The 25,920-nt window shown below is 33.5% G+C and overlaps 1 protein-coding gene and 1 long non-coding RNA gene across 2 annotated transcripts; one reads left to right on the forward strand and one right to left on the reverse strand.

The window, feature by feature from the left end:
• Positions 1-11,799: 11,799 nt before the first annotated feature.
• On the reverse strand, positions 11,800-14,448 carry LOC107956157 (uncharacterized). The gene is made up of 4 exons (XM_016891891.1): positions 14,002-14,448; positions 12,836-13,914; positions 12,103-12,238; positions 11,800-11,934 (listed from the first exon to the last, which is right to left on the reverse strand). The coding sequence occupies exons 1-4, from the start codon at positions 14,446-14,448 to the stop codon at positions 11,800-11,802; spliced, it is 1,797 nt and encodes a 598-aa protein (XP_016747380.1).
• Positions 14,449-20,634: 6,186 nt separating this feature from the next.
• LOC121219054 (uncharacterized) lies at positions 20,635-21,440 on the forward strand. Its single transcript, XR_005915610.1, has 2 exons — positions 20,635-20,796; positions 21,064-21,440. It is a non-coding gene; the product is annotated as an uncharacterized lncRNA (long non-coding RNA).
• Positions 21,441-25,920: the final 4,480 nt, after the last annotated feature.

Below are 25,920 nucleotides of genomic sequence, written 5' to 3' on the forward strand. Positions count from 1 at the left end.
CTAAAACCTAAACCCTAAACCCTTAACCCTTATCCTCTAAACCCTAAATTATAAAACATAAATCTCTAACCCCTAACCCCTAACCTTTAACCCCTAACCCTTAAACCTTAAACCCCAACCTTTAAACCATAAATCATAAACCATAATCCCTAAACCATCGAAGTAACCTCTTGAAAACAAATGATATCAAGGGAATGAAGTTGAATAAGGTCACCAATAGCTTTCATCCTCTTGTGAACCTCTAAATCTTCCCTAAACCAAACATTGTAGCTCAATATCTTCATTGAAGCTTTAATTGATCCTAAATTACTATATGTTGCTGTAAGACAAGCAATGAAGTTATAAAAAGAACATTGGGATTGAAAATCATTATTGTATAGCCTTCTTTGTTCGCGCCACCTGTACCAATCTTCTTTTCCTTTTCTACAATTCAATTTTTTCATGAAACAACTTTGAACATTACGAACCTGCAAACCAATATCCAACCAACTTTTTCTTTGATCTCTGACACCAACTGTTAGATCAACTTGGATCTAAGGTATATTCTTCTACTTGACAATAGGTATTGATCCACCATACTAATTACCAAATCATTACTTGGAACTCACTAGCCAAACTTTATAAAGGAAAAAATTTAATACTCTAGTGATTTGCATGAAAACTTTCAAATAGTTAAGTGGCTATTTTGTAACTTTTTGCAGTTGAGTGATCAAAATGTAAATCCATTAATTGTATAGTGACATTGGGTGTAGTTTACCCTTATTTTTATTTCAATGAATTTAATTCTTCTATTACAATTTTTTTTTGTAAATTTCTTTGTTACATGTCTACCAAATGAAGTTTTTTTTTTAAATTTAAAAATATCAAACTAATAAACCATAACCCCTAAACCCATAATCCATAAACCTTAAAATGGTATCACCTAAACCTTAAACTCTAAATCATATACCCTAAACCAAAAACCCTAAACTACAGTGATAATTAATTTAATATTTTAAAATTAATACTATCTCTTTTACGATTATATAAGAAATTATTTAATATATAAATTAAAAAATTAGTAATGTACGTAAAAAACTTTAAAATTATTTTAAATAATAGTATTTTAAATTTTCCATTTTTAAAAAATATTTTAATTATTTTAAATCCTTGAGCATTAGTGGCGCTTTTTAGAAAATGTCGCTAAAAATAGAGCATTAGCGGCGCTTTCTCAAAAAATGCCGCTAAAGCCACGAGCATTAGCGGCGCTTCCTCAAAAACACTGCTAAAGCCCCAAGCATTATCAGCGCTTCCTCAAAAATGCCGCTAAAGCCCGAGCATTAGCGGCGCCTCCTCAAAAACGCCGCTAAAGCCCCGAGCATTAGCGGCGCCTCCTCAAAAGCGCCGCTATAGCCCTAAGCATTAGCGGTGCTTTTCTAAAAATGCCGCTAAATCGTTGAGCATTAGTGGCGCTTTATTAAAAACGCCGCTAAATCCCCGAAAGCTCAGAAAACGACGTCGTTGGGCTTAGGTTTTTTGCAGCGCTTTCTGGAAAATGCCGCTAATGCTTATTTTTGGCGGCGTTTTTCATAATACGCCGCTAATGCTAGATCTTTAACGGCTTTTTCAAAAAGCGCCGCTAATGCTCAATCTTTAGCGGCGTTTGGAATCCAAACGCCGCTAAAAGCCTGTTTTGGTGTAGTGACTTATCACGGCTTATTACAAAGTAGAAGTTTGATAAAAATAACCACAGTTTGCATAATAACCCGATACGACTCTTCCTTTGCGTAGTCCTGGCATCGTCCCCTAGGCGCAGTAGAATTGTCACATCCCAAAAGTCGAGAGAGTAAATTAGGGATTGGTGAATTGGAAATCGTAATTGGGATAGATAATTAAAATAATTAGGAATTAATTAAAAAAAATTTTAAAATAAATAGAATTTATATTTTTAGGTTAAGAAATTAAAATTGAGTGTTCGAGAATTAATTTGGTTAAAATGGATTTTAAAAACGAGATTGGATTTGAAAATAAATTTGAAATTGGCTTTAATTGAACAATAAGGACCAATTCGGATAAGGGAGAAAACCGAGTGGTTTAAATGGGTAAAGGATAAATATTTTAAAATTTGGTGCCTATTTAACAACCCCCGCGTCTTCTTCTTCCCTCCCATTATTCATTCAAAAATTTGCCAAACACCAAATTAAAGTTTTTCTTTCGAAATTAGTTCATTCTTTTTTATTCATAAGCTCTGTCAACACTAAATTTCTTTTCAATATGAGGAACACTCATGTTATCATCCTTAAAATCCTTAAGAGATCCTCACACGTTTTAGCTCGCATTAGGTCCGTAGCTCGTTGATTTTTTTAAATTTAGGTGAGATTCTAACTTTTTATTGATTAAACTAATTGAGTTGTTATTTCAATTTGATATTTAAATGATTAAATCAAGATCTGAATATATTAATTGATTTTAAGTTGATTTTTGGCTTGAAAATGGTAGATCTCGTATTTCTTGACTAAGCTTCTATTTTACAGTTATTTCTAACTCATTTTGATATATTTAAGAGTTATTTTATCTTAGTTTAACAAATCCTTAATGAATTTAAGCAAATTGAATGTTTTCCCTTATTTAATGATCACTTAAGCTTGATTTTTCTAAAAAAATATATTAGTGTAATTATGTAAAATTGATGATTTATATCAGTAATTAGATGATATTTAGGATGTTTGGAATCAAAATTAAGGTTTAGGAACTAGATTTGAGTGGTGAAATCGCATTTTGGTAAAACTAGCTAGTTTCTGGTAAGTATGATAGATGTGATGTGGTATGCAGCTTTTAGATGATTTAAATGTGTTTGAGGTTGTTTTTAATGTGTTTGTAATGTAATTACATTTACATTTCATATACAAAAAATTATGAATAATTAATATATTTTTATAATCTGAAGTAATCTAACATAATTACATTTATATTAATTATATATTATATACGTATTATTATCGTCAATTATTTACTTTTAAGAAAAAAATAAATATTTAATAATGTAAGGTTTAATTTGCAATACGTCAATTTTTATATTTTTCATAAATATTTCAATAAATATTATAAATATTTTACTAGGAATATATTTTAATTATTAAAATAATTTATTTATTTTAATTAAGTTAATTACTTATTATTTTGAACAATGCTACTTTGTATTAATTAGATGAAGTAAAACTATATTCCTCAATGAAAATGTTATTAATGCTTTAATATGCTATCTTTTTTAATAATATTCAACAATGTCTAAAATCACTTGCTTCACATCCGCATTAAAAAATAATTATATATGAAGGTAGAGGTAATAATAAAAATATATAAAAATGTTTTTATTTATAAACAAAAAAATTAATACTAAACTATTTACTTGAAAGTACACTACAATATATTTGTATATTATATATGGAATAATGAGACTCTACTCACATTCCTGACCACCAGATGATAGATTTTGTTTCTTATTGAATGATATGCAACGTGTAACATAGGAAAGATATAATCTAATTGAGATTGTATCATATTGAGATTAGAGCTCAACTGTCATTCCTTTTGCGAAAACACAAACACACACGTGCACACACAAACACATTCCATAATATTCGACTAATTGAGAAAAAAAAGCTTTAGATTACTTGGTCCAATTTCTAAAATGTATTTTTTATAATAAAAAATCATTTTACAGTTTAAGCAACAAGAAATAAAAAAAAGAAAAAAGAAAAACAATATCACCTAATTTGACGTAATTTCTAAAATAGGGTCTCATTCCAAAACCCTATAAATAGGTGATATGAAAATGATTCCAATGAAACCAAAGACCAATCATGGTAGTCTCAAACATGAAAACATGGTTAATTTTTTTGGCTCTAATTGGCATTGTGGTGATGGAAGAGGTGATCCAAATTGATGCAGCAATGACAATCCACCATCCAGAGGTCTCCGGTCTTGTTTCCTACTGTCGCCTTCTTCTAGAAGCTATTAATCCTTGGAATTGTGGTTGCTCAAGACTCACTAGGTGTCAAAGTTAATGTATATTTCCATAATATGTGACGGTATCTTTCTTATATAAATGTAGAAAGCTCTACATATTAAGGCAACATGATTAATACTTTTTATCTCTTTCTTTTACCTAACTTGGTTCGCCTTAACCATGATTTATGATCTAGCTTAGCATTGTTATGATCCCAAAGGTTTTGTGTCTTTGCTCGATCCTAGATCTAGTAACTTTGATACAATTATGATGTGTAAATATAATATAATTAATATAATTAACATATAATATAATAAGAGATAAGAAAATAATGCAAATAGAATATTATATGAAATATATTGAAAATTAATATAATATAAATATTTTTTGAAAGAAATATAGAATAAATTACGAACTTACAAAAATTTGAATTATTATATTTTACAATAAACACAATCATTATATGTTAGGTGTCGAAACCATTTTGTGAAAACAAAAATTTAGTTGTCGACTATAAAAACAAAAATTGGAGTCGCCACCGATCCTTTATTGAGGTGTGATCGGATCACCTTAAAAATGATTTTAGTCTGTGAAATTTGAGAAAACAGGTTCGGGAGTCAGTTACGTACGGGAAGGGTTAGCACCCTCGTAACGCCCAAAATCGGTACCGAATTGATTGTTTAATGCCTTAGTGTCGAGGGTTAAAAAGATTTAAAAAAAACTCAAATGATGAAATCTGAAAAGGATAATCAAATGTTTAAGTCAGACGAAGAAATCGAGACCCAGTACGTTAGGGTACTATTTCTCAAAATCCCCAAACTTTGAATATCGCTTTTATTTTATAAGAAAATCTTCATTTTGAGAAAGCAATATGTCATGCCCAATACATTAGGACACAACAAGTTAAGTTCTCGAAAATGATTTTTATACTTATGCATTTTCAATAAATAATATTCTCGGTTATTCAAGATTAATAAAGAAAATCGGAACTCAATACGTTACGGCTCAATTTCCTCGAAAATCCCAAAGATCGAATATTGCGTTATTTTAAAAGCCTTTGAATCAAAAGAAAATGATTTTAATGTTTTGGCGAAACCAAAATATATATTTTCAAAAGGGATGTTTTAAAAAAATAATGTACAATATGAAATAAATACTTTAATTTAAATTATACATGTATACGTATTTACAAAAAAATATATAAAAGGATGATATATAAGTGAATTTTGACAATATGTGTATGCATATATTAAAACTTGTATATATAAGTATACATATGTAAAAAACATGAAATACACCAAACAAAAAACAACAACAAAAAAAAACTTATAATAATTCTACAAAAAAGGTACGTATATATATTATAGAAAATGCATGTATATGTGCATGGATTATGAAATATAAAAGATGCATACGTATTATAAAATGTTAATGCATATATATATGGATACAAAAGTTATGAAAATAAAACAATAATAAAATATACATAAAATATATACATGCATTTACAAAAAGTAAAAATGTATAAGTATAATATATTAGTAAATTATATAAAAAAATACGGAAAATATATTTATAATAGTTTTGTATAGTGTATGAATATATATATACATATTATAAAAAATGTATAAACATATATATAGATTATAAAATATGGAAAATGTATAAATATTATAAAATATAAATATAAATACATATATATATAAAAACTATGAAAATAAGATAATAATAATATAATAATAAAATATGTATATGTATTTAAAACATTTAAAATATATACATATATATATTATAAAATACATATGCGTGTATATATGTAGGTATAATAATATATAATATAATAATGATAATAACAATATTAATAAAAAAACTTAAAAAACCTAAAATGAAAGATTAAGGATTAAATTGAAAATAACCGAAGTTTCTGGGGCAAATTTGAAATAAATAAAACACCAATGGATCAAATAGAACATGCAATTAACAGTGGAGGACCAAAAGGGAAATTAATCCCTCCCTCCAAAACGCTGCGCAACAACACGGATTAAATTGAAACAGTAATAAAATATGTTGCGAAATTTAAAAGAAATAAAAAAAATTTAAACACACTGTAAAATCATGAGGACTAATTCTGCAAATAGTCCATTTAGGGCAAAAACGCGCGGACCCTACCTGCGGGTCGGGTCGACGCGCGGATCTGCCCACATTGAACGGCGCTGTTTTGCTTCCATTATAAAAACAAAAAAAAATTGTTCTTTAAAAAAAATTATTTTTCTGTTTTAAAACAAAAGAAAAGAAAAGGGGGGGGGGGGGTGCTCTGGTTTTCCTTAACCCAAACCCCCCAACCGCCGTAACCACCTCAGCGGCTTGAATCCTCCCTCCAGCTTCGATTCGGGCAGAGTCCGTCGTCTCCTCCACACAGGTAACTTTCTCCTTTTCTTTTCGTTTATTTTTTAAAAGAAAAGAATCAATAGAAAAATGAAACAAAAAAACAAAAAGATCACCTTCAAAATTTTGCTTTTTTGATTCTTTTACATTCGTGTTTTCTTTTACTTTTCAATACAGTATTTTGCTAACCCCTATTACAAAAATCAGTTGGCTTTTTATAGCCAAATCTTTTTAAAATTTTGTTGTATATTCGGTCCTATTTGTGCTATCCGTGGTTTATTGCAGGTGCATGGAAGACAGACGTGCGCGGCGTGGAAGGAGAACATGCGACATGCTGCGACATCTGCGCGAAGGCTGTCTGCTGCTGCGGCACTAAGGCGAAGGGGCTAGGGTTCTTTGATTCTGTTATGGGTTTATTGGGCTAATGTAATTAGGCCACATAAATTAGGTTTTTAAATGGATTGGAAACCTTTATTTATTTGGGCCTGGGCTAAAATTGGGTATTACAGCTGCCCCTCTTTGCTCATTGTCGTGTAACGGGAATAGAGCAAAGACTTAAAAATAACCAATTTTGTCCAGTCGTGCTGGACCTTAGTGCTCTTCTTCTTCTTTAAATAGCCTCATTCATTCCTACTGCATCTTCAGAGGTATAAGAACTAGTGCTTCGATCCACTGCACTGCAACATCAAGGAAATAGGATTGGTTTCCTCTGTCTGCTCCACTGCAACTTCAATGAGACAAGACTGTATGCAATCTGCTCTCTGCAACTTCAGAGAGATAAGATCTATGGTTTTAATCCGCTCCATTGCAACTTCAGGGAGATAGGATTAATTGCTTTCATCTGCTCCGCTGCGACTTCAGGGAGATAAAACTTGCCATCTTCAATATGTTTAACTACAATGTCGGGAAAACAAGATTTGTCGTCATAGCTTCAATCTGTTCCACTACACTACCAGGGAAGTAAGATTCACCGTTGTGGCTTCAATCTATTCTACTGTAATGCCAAAGAGATAGGATTCGCTGCCCACAGCCTCAATCCGCTCCACTTCAGCTAATCCAAGCCTTAATGCTAGGGAGATAAGATTCGCCGTCGTGGCTTCAATCTGCTCCGCTACAACACAATGGAAGTAAGATTCGCCGTTGTGGCTTCAATCTATTCCATTGCAACGTCAAGGCAATAAGACTGATGTCTTCGATCTGTTTTGCTGCCAATACAGGAAGTCAAGATGTGCTATTTTCAACCTACTCCACTACTGCTCAAGGAAATAAGGCTGAAGTTTCACCAGTTTGTTCTCTGGGGAACATGACCTATATAATTCAATTTATGAACCTAATTATGCCTAGTGATTAGGATGTCATGATCAGAATGAATCAAATGCTCCTAACTAGACGTGCATGAATGACATTTGAATGAATGCAGAATGTCATTTTTCGAGAATGATCCTTCTTTATCACTTAGGTTGTCATTACTCAAAGTTTATTAAAGTCGTATCACCGAAGCACTACAACGTCCTCCTGCTCGGCTAGCATCTCCAAAAAACACTTAATCTAATTGCCCCCCACTGTAAACTTCAAAGTTTAATCTACTAGGATGAAAATTTTGTACCATCTTTCTCCCGCTGTGACTCAAGGGTAGAAAAATCTGGCTTTTCACAATCTTCACTTATCGCAATGTAAAGCACTTTGGTCATTTATACCATTCTCAAGATGTCATACCAAATGCCTATGCACAAATGAAGGATTTCCTTCTCCGAGGAAACCTTTTCTTACCACAAGGTGATCAAACTTTGTCACCATCACCATATCTCGCCATTTTGTTCAGTCAATGTTTGAACGACACAAAAATTAAAAGGATAATCTTACTTTTATAATTTTCCTTTTTAGGCATTTCAACCTTTGAACTTGGTGTATTCTAAACAATGGCCCTGTTTCAGGTCCCTATATTATTTAGAAACTTCCAGAGTATTATGTAAAATTTCATTTGTAAAAGTATTATTAGCCCATTAATGTTGTTCTAATGAAAAAAGTTGCTTGAACAAGATTATCGCAATGGACAAGATGAAATTTATTGAGAATAAAACTCGAGATGAATAAATTATAAAGAACAATAAGAATAAAAGAGAAATGGATTGGAAACACGAATCTTGAAAAAGAATAAAGTATTCTAAGATATAAATACTGAGAAGACTAGGCACCTCAGATATCGCAGTTCAAACTTCTCTGCGCAAACTTTCTAAAGACCACTCTGAGTTCTACATGTGCTTAGAAGATCTACAGTACTCTGTCGATGCCCCAAGATGTTGCGTCCCCTTTCCCACTGATTCAATCATTGCAAGATCACCGGATGCCCCACTTGATCAACATTTGAGCCGCCCTTTTTCAGGTTTTCAACTCAAATCCCCTTTGGTCTCAAGGCGCCATTTGCGGGTTGTCACCTTGGCCTCTCCTTTTTCTTTTTCTCTCTCTCTCTTTATTTTTTAAGAAAAGTACTTCTTAACCAAGTCTGAGTTTACAAGGTTTGGCAAATCTTTGCCATCTATCTCACTCAAGATCAAAGCTCCCCCTGAAAAGGCCTTCTGCACAATGTATGGACCTTCCCAATTTGGCATCCATTTTCCTCTAAAATCCTTTTGTATAGGAAGAATCTTTTTCAACACTAGCTCCCCCTCGTGGAATTCTCTAGGACGAACCTTTTTATTGTAGGCTCGCATCATTAGCCTTTGATACATCTGACCGTGCTGAATAGGCTTTAGCCTTTTTCCTTCTATTAAGCTCAACTGATCATAACGAGATTGAACACATTCTGCCTCATCCAATTTCAACTCAGCTAATACCCGGAGAGAAGGAATTTCCACCTCAATAGGTATGACTGCTTCCATCCCAAAAACCAGAGAGAAAGGTGTTGCCCCGGTCGAAGTCCTGACAGACGTTCTATAAGCAAAGAGGGCGAATAGTAATTTCTCATGCCAGTCTTTGTAAGTCTCAGTCATCTTTCCCACAATTTTCTTGATATTCTTATTCGCTGCTTCTACTGCACCATTCATCTTTTGGCGATATAGCGACGAGTTATGATGCCTGATCTTGAATTGACTGTAGACCTCCGCTATCGCACTATTGTTCAAATTCAATGCATTATCAGATATGATCCTCTCAGGCATTCCATATCGACATATGATCTTATTTTTTAAGAATCTGCTAACTGCTGACTTCGTGACATTTGCATATGAAGTAGCTTTCACCCATTTGGTAAAGTAGTCAATAACCGCAAAGATGAAGTGATGCCCATTAGAAGCCTTTGGCGATATTGGCCCAATGACGTCCATACCCCACATAGAGAAAGGCCATGGAGAAGTCATAACATGAAGAGGTGAAGGAGGTGCATGCATTTTATCGCCATAAATTTGGCATTTATGGCACTTCTTAGCATAATTGATGCAATCTCCTTCCATATTGGACCAGTAGTACACAAATATCATGATCTTCCTGGCCATTGTGAAATCATTTGCATGCGTTCCGCAGATACCCTCATGGACCTCTTCTAGAATTTTTCTAGCTTCCACTACATCCACACATCTTAAAAATTCCTAATCCTTCCCTTTTTTGTATAGGATCTCTCCATCTAGGACATAGTCAATGGCCGTTCTTCTCAATGCTCTCTTATCATTCTTCGTTGCCTAATCTGGATACTCACAATTTTTCACATATTGCGATATATTCAGATACCAGGAGTGGTCATCTTTCTCTTCTTCCTCAATATTATAGCAATGAGCTGGGGTTTCAAAAATACTCATCTGAATAGGCTTCATGTCCTCTAACTTGTTCACTCGGATCATAGAGGCTAGGGTGGCCAACGCATCAGCCATCTAGTTCTTATCTCGTGGAAGGTAACAAAATGTGATGTCATCAAACTCGTCCATCAATTCGAGAACCATCTTTCGATAACTGATCAGTTTAGGGTCTTTTGTATCCCATTCTCCTTTGAGTTGGTCTATCACCAATGCGGAATCCCCATACACTTTTAGCACTTTGATTTTAAGTTCAATAGCTACACGAATGCCCATAATGTATGCTTCATATTCTGCCATATTGTTCGTACAGTCAAAATTCAATTTGCTAGCAATAGGATAATGATCTCCGCTTGGAGATACCAGAACCGCCCCAATTCCATTACCCAAAGTATTTGAGGCTCCATCAAAATTTAACTTCCACACATGATCCATTTGAGAATTTTCTTCAGTGGCTGCCACATATATCAAATCCTCATTTGGAAAATAAAAATTCAAATGCTCATAATCCTCTAAGGTTTTGCTAGCTAAAAAGTCAGCTATTGCGCTCCCTTTCGCGGCCTTCTGACTCACATACATTATGTCAAATTCAAAAAGCAAGATTTATCATCTGGTCGTCCTTCCATTCAAAGCAGTCGACTCCATCATATATTTTAAGGGGTCTAACTTTGAAATTAGCTAAGTTGTATGATACAACATATATCTCCAAGTTGTCCAAACTAGGGCACGACATAACTTCTCGATAGACGAGTACCTCGCTTCACAATCAGTGAATTTCTTGCTGAGATAGTATATTGCCCTTTCTTTTCTTCCTATCTCATCATGCTGGCCTAACACGTATCCCATGGAATTGTAAAACACTATTAAATAGAATTAATGGTCTATCCGGACTAGGTGGTGATAGTACTGGAGGATTAGACAAGTACTATATTATTTTGTCAAAAGCCTCCTAATATTCTTCATCCCGTACACCCGGATTATGCTTCTTCAAAAGAAGAAATATGGGTCACATTTCTCAGTTAGTTGTGAAATAAACTGTGCAATGTAATTCAATATTGTCCTGACTTTGTCTGGGTCAACCTCAATTCCTTTCCCACTGACTATGAAGCCCAACAACTTTCCTGATCTGGCTCCAAAGGTGCAATTTGTTGGATTAAGCTTGAGCTGGAAATTTCTTAGTCTTAAAAATAACTTCCTCAGAACTTGAACATTCTCTTCTTCCGTTCTGGATTTTGCAATCATATCATCAACATAAACCTCAATCTCCTTGTGCATCATGTCATGAAACAAAGTCACCATGGCTCTTTGATAAGTTGCCCCTGCATTCTTTAATCCAAAGGGCATCACTTTATAATAGAACGTTCCCCACAAAGTGATAAATATGGTCTTTCTCATATCTTCCAGATTCATTTTTATTTGATTGTATCCCGAAAAGCCATCCATAAAAGAAAACAGTGAGTAACCTGCTGTATTATCCACCAAAGTATCAATATGAGGAAACGAAAAATTATTCTTTGGACTGGCCCTGCTCAAATCCCTATAATCCACACACATTCATACCTTTCCATCTTTTTTAAGGACAGGGACAACGTTGGCTACCCATTCTGAATATTTGACATCTTGCAATAACCCAGCATCAAACTATTTTTTGACTTCTTCCTTTATCTTTAGCACAATGTCTGGCCTCATTCTCCTGAGCTTCTGCTGAACTGGCTTGTAATCTTTTTTTATAGGAAGACGGTGTACCACCATATTAGTGCTTAACCCAGGCATATCCTGGTATGACCAAGGAAAGACATCTTTGAATTCATGAAGTAATTCGATGAGGTCTCGTTTCGTCTCTGTGGTAATGTTGGTTCTGATTTTTACCTCATTTTCCTCCTCTAGGCTCACAATCTCCAATGATTCTTTATGAGGTAGGATTTGCTTATCTTCTTACTCTACCATTCTTAATAAGTCCGGAGACACATCACAGTCTACGTCATCTTCAGAATCATGTGATCCCTTTAAACACATGTCTTGTTCAAAAGGGGATTCTAAGTCTGAAACAGCATCATTCATATCATTGATATCCGGAGACCTATGGTAGGTGCCAAGGAATATACAAAGAATGTATGAATTTATGAACAAATATGAGTATGAATGACTAAAAGAATGATGTGGAAAAAGAATAAAAAATAATTACTCCAAAAAGAATGAAAACACTACTGTCTCAAAAAATGAATATGAAAAGCGTATTTATTAGAAACATAATATTTCACATGTGCATATTCCATAAAGAAATTCCTATTTTTAAGTTAAAAAAAACAAGGATGTTCTGAACATTTACTCTGAACAAGCTCTAAAAACTACAGGAATCTCTTCCGCAGTCCAATTGTTCAGCTCGCTTCCAGGTTCGTAAGGGCGAATCTCTAGCAATGTCCCTCTCTCAATTGTGTCTTGGGCATTGATTAGGGCATCTCCCAGCATTTCCTCAATACTTTTCACTTTAATTACTCTTCGCTCAGGATGGATGAACTCCCCCGATACGAAGGTCCTGGATATGTGAGGAAAAGCCATAGGCTCCCACTTAACTTTATTTCCATTCAGGCGTGCCCTTCTTCTCTCCTATCTTTTTTCTATTTCCTTTCTCTTTTGTTTTATGTCTGGTCTATAGCCTAAACCAAAACTATCAAACTTTTCTTTCATCACTGGTGCCTCAACTCCTCCTTGCAAATATCTTCCCAATCCTTTTCCCAGTACAGCTCCTCTTCTCACCATTAATTGAAGACCCATTATTGTAGTCTTGGAAATCTTCGGCACTGGAATTCGATTCCCCTCGACAATAAATGTTGCATTCACGAACTCTAAGGTCCAAAAAGAACATTCCATCGCCTCCTCATCTGTCTCCACATATAGTGTACTACTAGTTATTGACGCAATAATACCCTCCTTGGCATTTATTGTCACCAACCGTCCTTCTGACACTAATTTCAACTTCTGATGCAGCGATGAAGGCACAGCCCCTGCCGAGTGTATCCAAGGTCTCCCTAACAAACAGTTATAAGAAGGCTTAATATCCATTACAATAAAATCCACTCCATAAGTATTTGGGCCAATCAGGAATGGTATCTCAATTCTCCCCAAAACCTTCCTTTCTATTCCATCGAACGCCCTTACTACATTTTGACACGTTTTCATATGTGAGCTATCCATAGGTATCCTATTGAGAGTAGATAAGGGCAATACATTCAATGCGGATCTATTATCAGTCAAAACTCTCGGCAGCATGTACCATTTACACCGAGTAGTAATGTGCAGAGCTTTAGTGGACCCCATACCTCCAGTTGGTATTTCGTCATCATTGAAAAAGATAAAATTATCGGCATTTATATTATTGACCAACCGATCCAATTGGTTGACAGAAATATCACTTGCCACATATGTTTCGTTCAACACCTTCATTAGCGCATTTCGATGCACCTCTGAACTCAAGAGTAAAGCTAACACATATATACGAGCTGGTTGCTTATGCAGCTGCTCTACCACGCTATACTCATTGTGTTTCAGAAATTTCAAAAATTCGGTGGCTTCTTCCTCCTTTATTGGCTCATTAATCAATGGCCTAGATTCAACTGTCTTCTCTTCCTTTTGTTCTGCCGCAAAAACTTTCCCCTCCTTCGATTCCGCTTGGGCATTTATCCAACCGTAGTGCTTCTCAGTATTCGTATAAGAACCTATCTTTTGGTTTTCTTTTGCAACACTGACCGAAGCTTCCTTTCCCGAGACTGTTACATCACACTCATAATTCTAGGGGACCTTTTTACTATCCTTATACGAAAACTTTGTCAGCTTCTGAATTACAATCTTCAGCGTCACCTGTGCCCTAACCTTATTAACCCTAGGGCGCAAGATGATAATCACAGGATGATTAACCTTCGGAATCCTCGTCACTGACTCCGATGCACATATACTTCCTTTTCCTTCCACCTCTTCAAAAAACTCTATTTCTCCATTATCCATCATGCTCTGGACTAGAGCTCTGAATTCCTCACATCTCTGAATTTTGTGTCCCACCTCATGATGGAACTCACAATAATTTTGGGTCTCACCACCTCTCACTAAATCCGAGTCGATTAAACCTCTTCCCACCATTACTTTCCAAACCCTCTTCAAAGGGATTTTAACCTCAACAATATTCTCCTTGACCTTTTTCCCCATACTTTCACCTATCATGTTTACCCCAGCATCAATAAGATTGGGTAATGGATTTTTCGTACCTGATGAATCATCTACCTTGACAACGCCCATCTTAATGAGCTTCTCAACAAGTTTTTTAAAAGCTGTACAATGTTCTATGGAATGCCCCGTAATTCCTGCATGGTAATCGCATTGTGCATTCGTGTCATACCATTTGGGATACGGAGGCTGTAAAGGGGTCAAGTAAAAAGGGGAAAAAACGTGAGCATTAAATAAATTCTGATACAACTCCTTATATGACATGGGAATGGGTGTGAATTGGGGCCTCTCAGTACTTGGCCTCACACCAGATTCCTGTTTTGATGAACCCTGTTGACTTGCCACTACCTTTCTGGGTTGATTCACCGTAATTGATTTGTTGTATGTATTCACATTGTTCACCTCACTTTCTTTTTTTCTTTGAGGCTTGCCTTCTATTGTTCTCTCTAAAATAAATCTTCCCGCTCCTTATAGCACTCTCAATCATCTCACTACTCATGACTATGTCAGAAAAGCTTTTTGTGGCACTTCCTAACATGTGTGTGATGAATGGGGCTTTCAGCGTATTTATAAAGAGCATCGCCATTTCTCTTTCAATGAGCGGTGGTTGGACCTGCACTGCCACCTCCCTCCACCTCTGAGCATATTTTCTAAAACCTTCATTCGACTTTTTCTTCATGTTCTGCAATGTAATCCTATCAGGAACCATTTCTGCCACATGACTGTACTGTTTCATAAAAGCATGTGCTAAATCCCTCCAGGAGCTAATCCTAGCACGACTTAATTGATTATACCATTTAGACGCTGCCCCCATAAGGCTATCCTGAAAGTAGTGTATCAATAACTGGTCATTATTGACATATCCCGTCATTCGCCTACAAAACATGGTAATGTGGGCCTCAGGGCAAGTGGTCCCATTATACTTCTCGATTCCGGCATTTTAAAATTGTAAGGAAGCACCAAATCTGGGACCAAACTTAAATCCTTAGCATCAATCCCATGACATCTCTCAGTAGTTTCCATTGCTTTGAACTTCTCTTCAATCCACTTCCATCTTTCCTCCAATTGCTTTGGTAATTCTTCTTTTGTTTTCTCTTTTTCAACTGCTTCATCGAAATCAAGAATAATAGGATTGACAAGATTATTCTCAAGGCTAGAGCCTGATCCAGCTTGGAAATTCATTGTCCTTGAAGCATCGGTCTGAAACTGTTGAGGCCTAATTGTAACAGAAGATTTGCGCGGGTAAACTTCAACTTGGTGCTACGCATGTGGAGGAGTAAAGCCTGCGGGATACAGGAGTCCATCCTCTCCTTCCTCTTCAATATTGTCTACAAGGCTCTTTCCTTTATCCTTCCCTTCAGTCAACAATCGCGTTAACTGTGTCATCATGCTCCCTTGGGATTCCGTCATTTTAACCATCAAATTTCGCTGAATCTTCTCTAGTTGTTCTTTCATTTGCTGCTGAAGCTAATCCTGCATTTCTTTTTGAAACTGTTCGAGCTTTTCTGATATTTGATCCATACTTTTTGATTCCACCCGTGTACCGTAACGGTATTGAGTTGGTTGGTTAGATTCTAGGTTAACTAAAGAATGATTTTAATCAATCAGAACCTTTTAATAGTTTTTAATGCATGTAATGCGATGTATGAATGCAGAAAGGCGTCAATTCTAATTTCAATTACTTTCAGAAAAACTTTATTAGAATATAAATCTCTTTACATAGAATGAGCTACAAATATGACTTTGCCCTATTACTTAAGACCTTGATCTTTTTAAGCATCAAGGCTAACTCTTGTCCTCGATCTGACTCCAACTCATACTTCATGCTCAACATGTCGGCTTGTACTGCCAAAGTTTGTAGGTGATCTGTTACTTCTCGAATCTAAACCACAGCTTCTCCCATAAGACGATCCCTGTTTCTGACTTGTATTTGGAAATAATGAAGTTGCTCATTCTGACGACCTTCCTTTGCCTCCAGATGCTCAATCCAAACCTCACAATTTCGCAATGCTACTTCTAACTCTTCTATTTTACTCTTCATCTCTTCAATCTTGCTTAGACTTGCCTTTAGCTCTACTACAGAATTTTGACTTCTATGTTGACGAAGAGACCCTTCTAACTCAACCACTCTGTCTTTTAGTTCGCCCTTTTCCTTTTGGCTCTCTGGCAAGCTCTTCTCTAAGGCTTCATTTCGTGCTTGCACTTCTTCAAATTTCCTTTCCCACCAGTCTGACTTGTTTCTTTCTTCACAAATCTCTTCACGCCACTGCTCTAAATTTTTTCCAAGCCCGACAATTCTCATTGACATACGCAGCTTCTTGTAATCCATCTTCAAACTATCTAATTCCTCTTCAGCCTTATTCTTCCCCTTCCTTAGTTTATCAACCTCGAGCTTCTAAACATCCACATCCAATCTCAAATTCACCTTTTCTTCCTCCATTTGCTCTATTTTCTTCTCTAATTCTCCATTTTTTCTTTCAAAGTCCTACTTTATGATTTCCAGCTCAATAGGGACAACACACAAATGCTCCTCTATCGACTGACTATTTTCTGAACTTGGCCCAGGAATGTTATCATTAATCCTCCTCACCCACCATTCACTATACTACGAAGTTGTCATCGAACCCACAACCAATCTCTTCATTCGACGAGTCTGGCCCCATGCACTGACTATCTCATGAATTATCTTTTTGTATCCATCACCCCTATACGAGAATTCACACTCGGCTAGTCCCTGAGTTGCGGGCACAAACTGCCTTGACCTGTATTTCCTTAATACCAGTAATGGGGCATAACATACAGCTCCCCAAATTCCAAGCAAAGGAACTCAGTCAAAATCCCTACACCGATATAGGATCTCATCTGAAAGCAACCACGGAGATCTTCACTCGATATCCTTCTCCTACAAATTCTGAAGAATAGCCATCCATTTCTCTTCCGAGATGTTATCCCTCCTTGGTGTAGCCACTATCTCCTTCAATGGTGAATAATTGTCAGAGAAAACCCAATACGAAACTTTATCAACCTCCTAAAAGTGACTATGGAACCACGCAAATAGGAGCTATGCATATCCAATGAATCTACCCTCTTCCTCTCTCCGGCACGCATTCAGTGACCTGAAGGTTTCTGCCAAAATTGCCAAGACTGGTGTAACTCTCTTATCAAGCTGATCAAATAAGTTAGTGACCGCCTCGTTAACATGCTCCAAAGCCCTAGGGAACACCACCAAACCATATATAATTAAAGCAAAGATATCTACCTTCTTATTCGCATTTGGGTGCGCTAGAATGATGTCCTTCAAACTTTTCCAAGGAAGACACTTGCTATCCCCCTTTTGCTTGATCCGAGCCAAACCCACTGCTCACTCATCCCTGTTATACTCACCAACCTCTTCGAAAAGGTCGGTACATTTACAGCTTTCAAGTAGACCTTGTCCACTTGAATCCTTGAACACCGAAGTAAAGCCATGTATTCTTCTATTGTAGGTACCAAATCAACCCTCCCAAACGTGAAGCAACTATAAGCGGGGTTCCAAAACTGGGCAAGAGCCCGAAAGCGACGCTTGTTTACCTTCAAATCAAGCAAATAAGGCAAATCCCCATAATTAGAAAAGAATAACTGTCTAACCTCATTATTCCACTGCTCCCAAATTTCCTTCAGCTCTTGCAAGTTGTTCTGGGTTACGTTAACGCAGGTGAAGTCCCATAATTCTGATACGTATCCCTCGGCCAAGCTATCACCTTTTTCGCGTTGTGTCATCTTAGCTCAAGTTCGAACAGCCGTATTATCCTCCACTCTATCAAGAAACCCATTTCCCATGATAAGCTTTCTATCTAGCAACTGAATATGAACCAACGCCTTTTTATAATGAAATGCCATGTAATTGTAATGCCATGGAACCAGAGTAAAACACAAAAAGTCAATATCAATTAAATACAATACAACCAAGAAATAGTAAAAAATTCCTAATTAGGTATCTACTAAGGTTAAGAGTAATTCTACCTAGGGTGAGTTCCTAAGGTTCACTATATGCGGTTTGGTTTCTAGGGCAAGGGTACTTGAACCAGCAGATTCCTCGATCCTCACCCATTATAGGCTCATATAGACCAAGTTCAGTTTAGGGGAACACATTTCCCTATGGCTGCACGGAGATGAAAATCTCACAAAGACATAGGTACGGATGTATTCCGAAAGTGATCCACTATCCTCCACGGAGATGAAAACCTCACGAAGGACTAGTTTTTCACTCCCACTTAGAGGGGTAAAAATTGACCGACTTTATGAAATGCAAAAATGCAAATAAGCTAACAGACTTAAGCCAATCAAGCAAACATATAACAATGAAAACCAATGAATGCAAAAGGGGAAATCATTATTTTAAACAACATTAATTTTCGGCAAAAAGACACCAAATAATCAATTCATGGCTCGACTCTCTTGAAGTCCCAGTGGAGTCGCCAAGCTGTCGAAACCATTTTTTGAAAACAAAAATTTAGTTGTCGACTTTAAAAACAAAAATTGGAGTCACCTTCGATCCTTCATTGAGGTGTTATCGGCTCACCTTAAAACCGATTTTAGTCTGCGAAATTTGAGAAAACAAGTTCGGGAGTCAGTTACGCACGATGAAGGGTTAGCACCCTCGTAACGCCCAAAATCGGTACTGAATTTATTATTTAATGTCTTAGTGTCGAGGGTTAAACAGATTTAAAAAAAAAACTCAAATGATGAAATCTGAAAAGGATAATCAAATGTTTAAGTCAAACAAAGAAATCGAGACCCAATACGTTAGGGTACAATTTCTCAAAATCTCAAACTTTGAATATCGCTTTTATTTTATAAGAAAATCTTCATTTTGAAAAAGCAATATGTCATGCCCAATACATTAGGACACAACAAGTTAAGTTCCCGAAAATGATTTTTATACTTATGCATTTTGAATAAAGAATATTCTCGGTTATTTAGGATTAATAAAGAAAATTGGAACCCAATACGTTAGGGCTCAATTTCCTCGAAAATATTGAATATCGAATATTGCGTTATTTTAAAAGCCTTTGAATCAAAAGAAAATGATTTTAATGTTTTGACGAAACCAAAATATATATTTTCAAAAGGGATGTTTTAAAAAAATAATGTACAATATGAAACAAATACTTTAATTTAAATTATACATTATACGTATTTACAAAATATATATAAGGATGATATATAAGTGAGTTTTGAAAATATGTGTATGCATATATTAAAACTTGTATATATAAGTATACATATGTAAAAAACATGAAATACACCAAACAAAAAACAAACAAAAAACTTACAATAATCCTACAAAAAGGTACATATATATATTATAGAAAATGCATGTATATGTGCATGGATTATTAAATATAAAAGATGCATACGTATTATAAAATGTTAATGCATATATATATGGATACAAAAGTCATGAAAATAAAAAAATAATAAAATATACATAAAATATATACATGCATTTACAAAAAGTAAAAATGTATAAGTATAATATATTAGTAAATTATATAAAAAAATGCGGAAAATATATTTATAATAATTTTGTATAGTGTATGAATATATATATATATATACATATTATAAAAAATGTATAAACATATATATAGATTATAAAATATGGAAAATGTATAAATATTATAAAATATAAATATAAATACATATATATAAAAACTATGAAAATAAGACAATAATATAATAATAAAATATGTATATGTATTTAAAACATTTAAAATATATACATATATATATTATAAAATACATATGCGTGTATATATGTAGGTATAATAATAATAATAATAATATATAATATAATAATGATAATAACAATATTAATAAAAAAACTTAAAAAACCTAAAATGAAAGATTAAAGATTAAATTGAAAATAATCGAAGTTTCAGGGGTAAATCTGAAATAAATAAAACACCAATGGATCAAATAGAACATGCAATTAACAGTGGAGGACCAAAAGGGAAATTAATCCCTCCCTCCAAAACGTTGGGCAGCAACACGGATTAAATTGAAACAATAATAAAATATGTTGCGAAATTTAAAAGAAATAAATAATAATAATTTAAACACACTGTAAAATCATGAGGACTAATTGCGCAAATAGTCCATTTAGGGTAAAAACGAGCGGACCCTGTCCGTGGGTCGGGTCGACGCGTGGATCGGCCCACATTGAATGGCGCCGTTTTGCTTCCATTATAAAAACAAAAAAAAATCTATTCTTTAAAAAAAAATCATTTTTCTGTTTTAAAACAAAAGAAAAGAAAAGGGGGGTGCTCTGCTAGGTTTTCCTTAACCCAAACCCCCTCAACCGTCGCAACCACCTCAGCGACTTGAAGCCTCCCTCCGGCTTCGATTCGGGAAGAGTCCGTCGTCTCCTCCACACAGGTAACTTTCTCCTTTTCTTTTCGTTTATTTTTTAAAAGAAAAGAATCAATAGAAAAATGAAACAAAAAACAGTAAAACCAAAAAAACAAAAAGATCACCTTCAAACTTTTGCTTTTCTGATTCTTTTACTTTCGTGTTTTCTTTTACTTTTCAATATAGTATTTTGCTAACCCCTATTACAGAAATCCGTCGGCTTTTTATAGCCAAATCCTTTTACAATTTTGCTGTATATTCGGTCCTATTTGTGCTGTTCGTGGTTTATTGTAGGTGCATGAAAGACAGACGTGCGTGGCGTGGAAGGAGAACGTGCGACCTGCTGCGACATCTGCGCGGAGGCTGTTTGCTACTGCGACATTGAGGCGAAGGGGCAAGGGTTCTTTGATTCTGTTATGGGTTTATTGGGCTAATGTAATTGGGCAACGTAAATTATGTTTTTAAATGGACTGGAGACCTTTATTTATTTGGGCCCGGCCTAAAATTGGGTATTACATTAGGGATTTATAAAAAAATATATAAATACACAAATTATCATATCTCACCAATGTTACCAATCGGCAATATTGCATTCGGTGAGTATTGGTGGTGCTGCTAGCTCAATTTGTATTAAGTTTTTTTAATCAACATCTAAAACCTATATTAAACTAGTATACAATGAAGTACCGTACATATTGGTCTTTAGAATATGTAAATGTTGAGGGTTTAACTTTTTATTATATCAATCAAAATTATGTAAATTGATATAAAATGTTAATTTTAGTGGTTAATACTTAATTTTCATTAGTTACTTAGTTTCAAATTTAATAGGTATTAAATTGCCCCAATGTTTTTCAGAGGGATCAATTAGTTCAATATCAACTTTAATTTCTTTTTATTGTCTCATAAATTGAGGAGTGCAAGCTTCACCTTTAGAGAAATCATGAAGATGAAGCCTAATTCTAGAGAAAAAAAAAGAGAATCATGAAATTTCTTTTTCAATGTTGTTCGTCTTTATTGTTGTTAATGATCTTTTAAATTTATCTAAATAAGTTTGTAAAAAATTATTTATTATATATATTACTCTTGACTGAATATATAATTATATTGTGTTTTTCAAAAGCGTAGATTCATAAGTGGATTCATTAGTGAATTTAGAATTCAAGTTCTTTTGGTTGAAAAAATAAAATAATTTAATTATATATATTTTTTAAAAAACTATTCTATTTTATTTTTAATGTTTTATTTAAAGGATTTGTATTAATGTACGATTGCAATTTGATTTTGGATTAGTATATGATTACTTTAAATTATTTATTTTTGAATACACATTTGAACAAATTAGTTTTTAAATCATTTGTGGATTGATATGAATTAGTTAAATTATTTCTTTATATCTTGACTTGAATGGAGCGGTGGTTAATAATGCTTGTGTTAAACACTCGTTTGGCAAGAGTTTTGTAACACCCTAACCCGACATGATTCGTCAGGCTCAGATCTTGGTTGTTATTAAACATAATACTTAAATCAGTTGAACACTTTAAATATTACATTTTATTTATTTCTTTAACTGGAGGACTTAAAATCCAAAAATAAAGGAAAACATTTAAAATAACTTGTTACTATAGTCTTATCACGGCTTATTACAAAGTAGAAGTTTGATAAAAATATACACATAAGGTGTAACCCTAGACTATGCCACATTTCCACTGTTTGCATATTAACCCGATACGACTCTTCCTTTACATAGTCCTTGCATCGTCCCCTAGGCGCAGTAGAATTGTCACATCCCAAAAGTCGAGAGAGTAAATCAAGGATTAGTGAATTGGAAATTGTAATTGGGATAGAAAATTAAAATATTTATGAATTAATTAAAAAAAATTAAAATAAATAGAATTTATAATTTTAGGTTAAAAATTAAAATTGAGTGTTCGAGAATTAATTTGGTTAAAATGGATTTTAAAAACGAGATTGGATTTGAAAAGAAATTTGAAATTGGCTTTAATTGAACAATAAGGACCAATCCGGATAAGGGAGAAAACCCAGAGGGGGTTAAACGGGTGAAGGATAAATTTTTTAAAATTTGGTGCCTATTTAAAAACCTCCACGTCTTGTTCTTCCCTCCCATTATTCATTCAAAAATTTGCCAAACACCAAATTAAAGTTTTTCTTTCGAAATTAGCTCATCCTTTTTTATTCCTAAGCTCTCTAAACACTAAATTTCTTTTCAATATTGAGGAACACTCATGTTATCATCCTTAAAATCCTTAAGAGATCCTCACATGTTTTAGCTCGAATTAGGTCCATAGCTCGTCGATTTTTTAAAATTTAGGTGAGATTCTAACTTTTTATGATTAAACTAAGTGAGTTGTTATTTCAATTTGATATTTAAATGATTGACTCAAGAGCTCAATATATTAATTGATTTTAAGTTGATTTTTGGCTTGAAAATGGTAGATCTCGTATTTCTTGGCTAAGCTTCGGTTTTACAGTTATTTTAAACTCATTTTGATATATTTAAGAGTTATTTCATCTTAATTTAACAAATCCTTAATGAATCTAAGCAAATTGAATGCTTTCCCTCATTTAAAGATCACTTCAGCTTGATTTTTCTAAAAAAATAAATCAATGTAATTATGTAAAATTGATGGTTTAGATCAGTAATTAGATGATATTTAGGATGTTTGGAATCAAAATTAAGGTTTAGGAACTAGATTTGACTGGTGAAATTGCATTTTCAGCAAAACTAGCTAGTTTCCAGTAAGTATGATAGATGTGATGTGGTATGCAATTTTTAGTTGATTTAAATGGGTTTTAGTTTGTTTATAATGTGCTTGTAATGTAATTAATGTGTGTGAGAAAGTGCCAAACTCGTTGAGAGATTCTACAAGCAAGGACAAAGGCAAACAATGGCTTATTAAAAGTCAAGATTGCAAGGTGAGTGGTTTGGTGTTCTAAAATAATTAATTTAAAATTTACTGGATAATAAATGTTATCATATTTATATAAGAATACTATTTTTTAGTAATAAAAGTTTTTAAATTAATTTATATAATAATAAATGGAAAGGTCAAACTTTATATTGAGTTATTCTCTATTTCAACTATTGTATTTCCCTTAACCAAAAAGAGTAAAAGAAAAATTATATACTACTTTTTAAAATAGTAAATTTTAATTATTTTTGTAATAAGTAACATTATATTTCATATACAAAAAATTATGAATAATTAAAACATTTTTATAATCTGAAATAATCTAACATAATTACATTTATATTAATTATATATTATCTACGTATTATTATCGTCAATTATTTACTTTTAAGAAAAAAACAAATATTTAATAATGTAAGGTTTAATTTACAATATGTCAATTTTTTTATTTTTCATAAATACTGCAATAAATATTATAAATATTTTATTAGGAATATATTTTAATTATTAAAATAATTTTATTATTTTAATTAAGTTAATTACTTATTATTTTGAACAATGCTACTTTGTATTAATTAGATGAAGTAAAACTATATTCCTCAATGAATATGTTATTAATGCTTTAATATGCTATCTTTTTTTAATAATATTCAACAATGCCTAAAATCACTTGCTTCACATCGGCATTAAAAAATAATATATATGAAGGTAGGGGTAATAATAAAAATATATAAATATGTTTTTTTATATATTATCTACATATTATTATCGTCAATTATTTACATTTAAGAAAAAAAACAAATATTTAATAATGTAAGGTTTAATTTACAGTATGTCATTTTTTATATTTTTCATAAATACTTTAATAAATATTAGAAATATTTTATTAGGAATATATTTTAATTATTAAAATAATTTATTTATTTTCATTAATTTAATTACTTATTATTTTGAACAATGCTACTTTGTATTAATCAGATGAAGTAAAACTATATTCCTCAATGAATATATTATTAATGCTTTAATATGCTATCTTTTTTTAATAATATTCAACAATGCCTGAAATCACTTGCTTCACATTGGCATTAAAAAATAATTATATATGATGGTAGGGGTAATAATAAAAATATATAAATATGTTTTTTATATATAAACAAAAAAAATTAATACCAAAGTATTTACTTGAAAGTACACCACAATATATTTGTATATTATATATGGAATAATGAGACTACTCATATTCCTGACCACCAGATGATAGATTTTGTTTCTTATTGAATGATATGCAACGTGTAACATAGGAAAGATATAGTCTTGCAACACCCCAAACCCGGCCTAGACGTTATTGTCGAATCTGGTGTGTCACATTGAAGTGTTTTTCGAAACCCATGTTTTCATTGAAAACCCTTCTTGAAATTTCAAACTTCTTGCCATTTAAAACTTGTACAAAACCTTAGTTTGCTTTTTCTTATTTTCAATTGAGGTTTATTAAAGAAACGTTGTTACCTTCAAAACCTTATTGTTATAGAAGCTTAATTTAAAACAAACGATTTACGAAAACGTGTTATTAAAAATTGAGTTGCGGAAACGTAGTGTTAGAAAACAGTTATTGATTTGGAAAATCGTGTTCTACTTCTAGCAGATATAAATCACAATCACATCAAATCCCAAATTTAAAATCTAGAAATTATAGAGGCCTTATTACAACCCGAAACAAAATCAAAGTGCATTAGTAAATGAGCAAAACAATATAAAACATGTGCAGTTGTGTGGCCCTCTCCGAGTCCCTCGCAGCTCCGAACCGTCTAACGCTGGGGATTACCTGAAAGGTTAAAAACTGGGTGAGTTTACAAAAACTCAGTGTGTAATCCCCTTAATAAAGAAATAGAAAGTATACAGAAACAGAATTAGTCTAAGTCCTTTAATAGTAACAGAACAATATGTGCTTTAGCCCAAAACAATAAAACTGTAGTGTGGGCCTAAGCCCAATACAGTGACAGAATCAGTATTAGAAATGCAACAATGCAATCTTACAACCCATCCCAATCCAGCCAACACACCACCCGTACCAACTAACATACCATGTGGGGATAAAATCGACCCACCCAGCCAACACACCAATATCGCAGCAAAGCTGCCAGTGATTAGAATGGCTAAGAGCCGTAAACAGGATAGCTATAAGCTATAAACTGAATAACTACTAGCCATAAGTATAGTA

Source organism: Gossypium hirsutum, chromosome D07, assembly GCF_007990345.1.
Source record: "Gossypium hirsutum isolate 1008001.06 chromosome D07, Gossypium_hirsutum_v2.1, whole genome shotgun sequence".
NCBI classification, from domain to species: Eukaryota; Viridiplantae; Streptophyta; class Magnoliopsida; order Malvales; family Malvaceae; genus Gossypium; species Gossypium hirsutum.

Excerpts from the sequence above, each read along its gene's own strand:
- LOC107956157 (XM_016891891.1), bottom strand. The coding sequence starts at position 14,448 with ATGGGCGTTGTCAAGGTAGATGATTCATCAGGTACGAAAAATCCATTA. Across the intron at positions 12,239-12,835 it reads GCACCAGTGATGAAAGAAAA|GTCTCCGGATATCAATGATA; the intron begins GTTTGATAGTTT and ends CACCTACCATAG. Across the intron at positions 11,935-12,102 it reads CTCCGGACTTATTAAGAATG|GATATGCCTGGGTTAAGCAC; the intron begins GTAGAGTAAGAA and ends TGGTCATACCAG.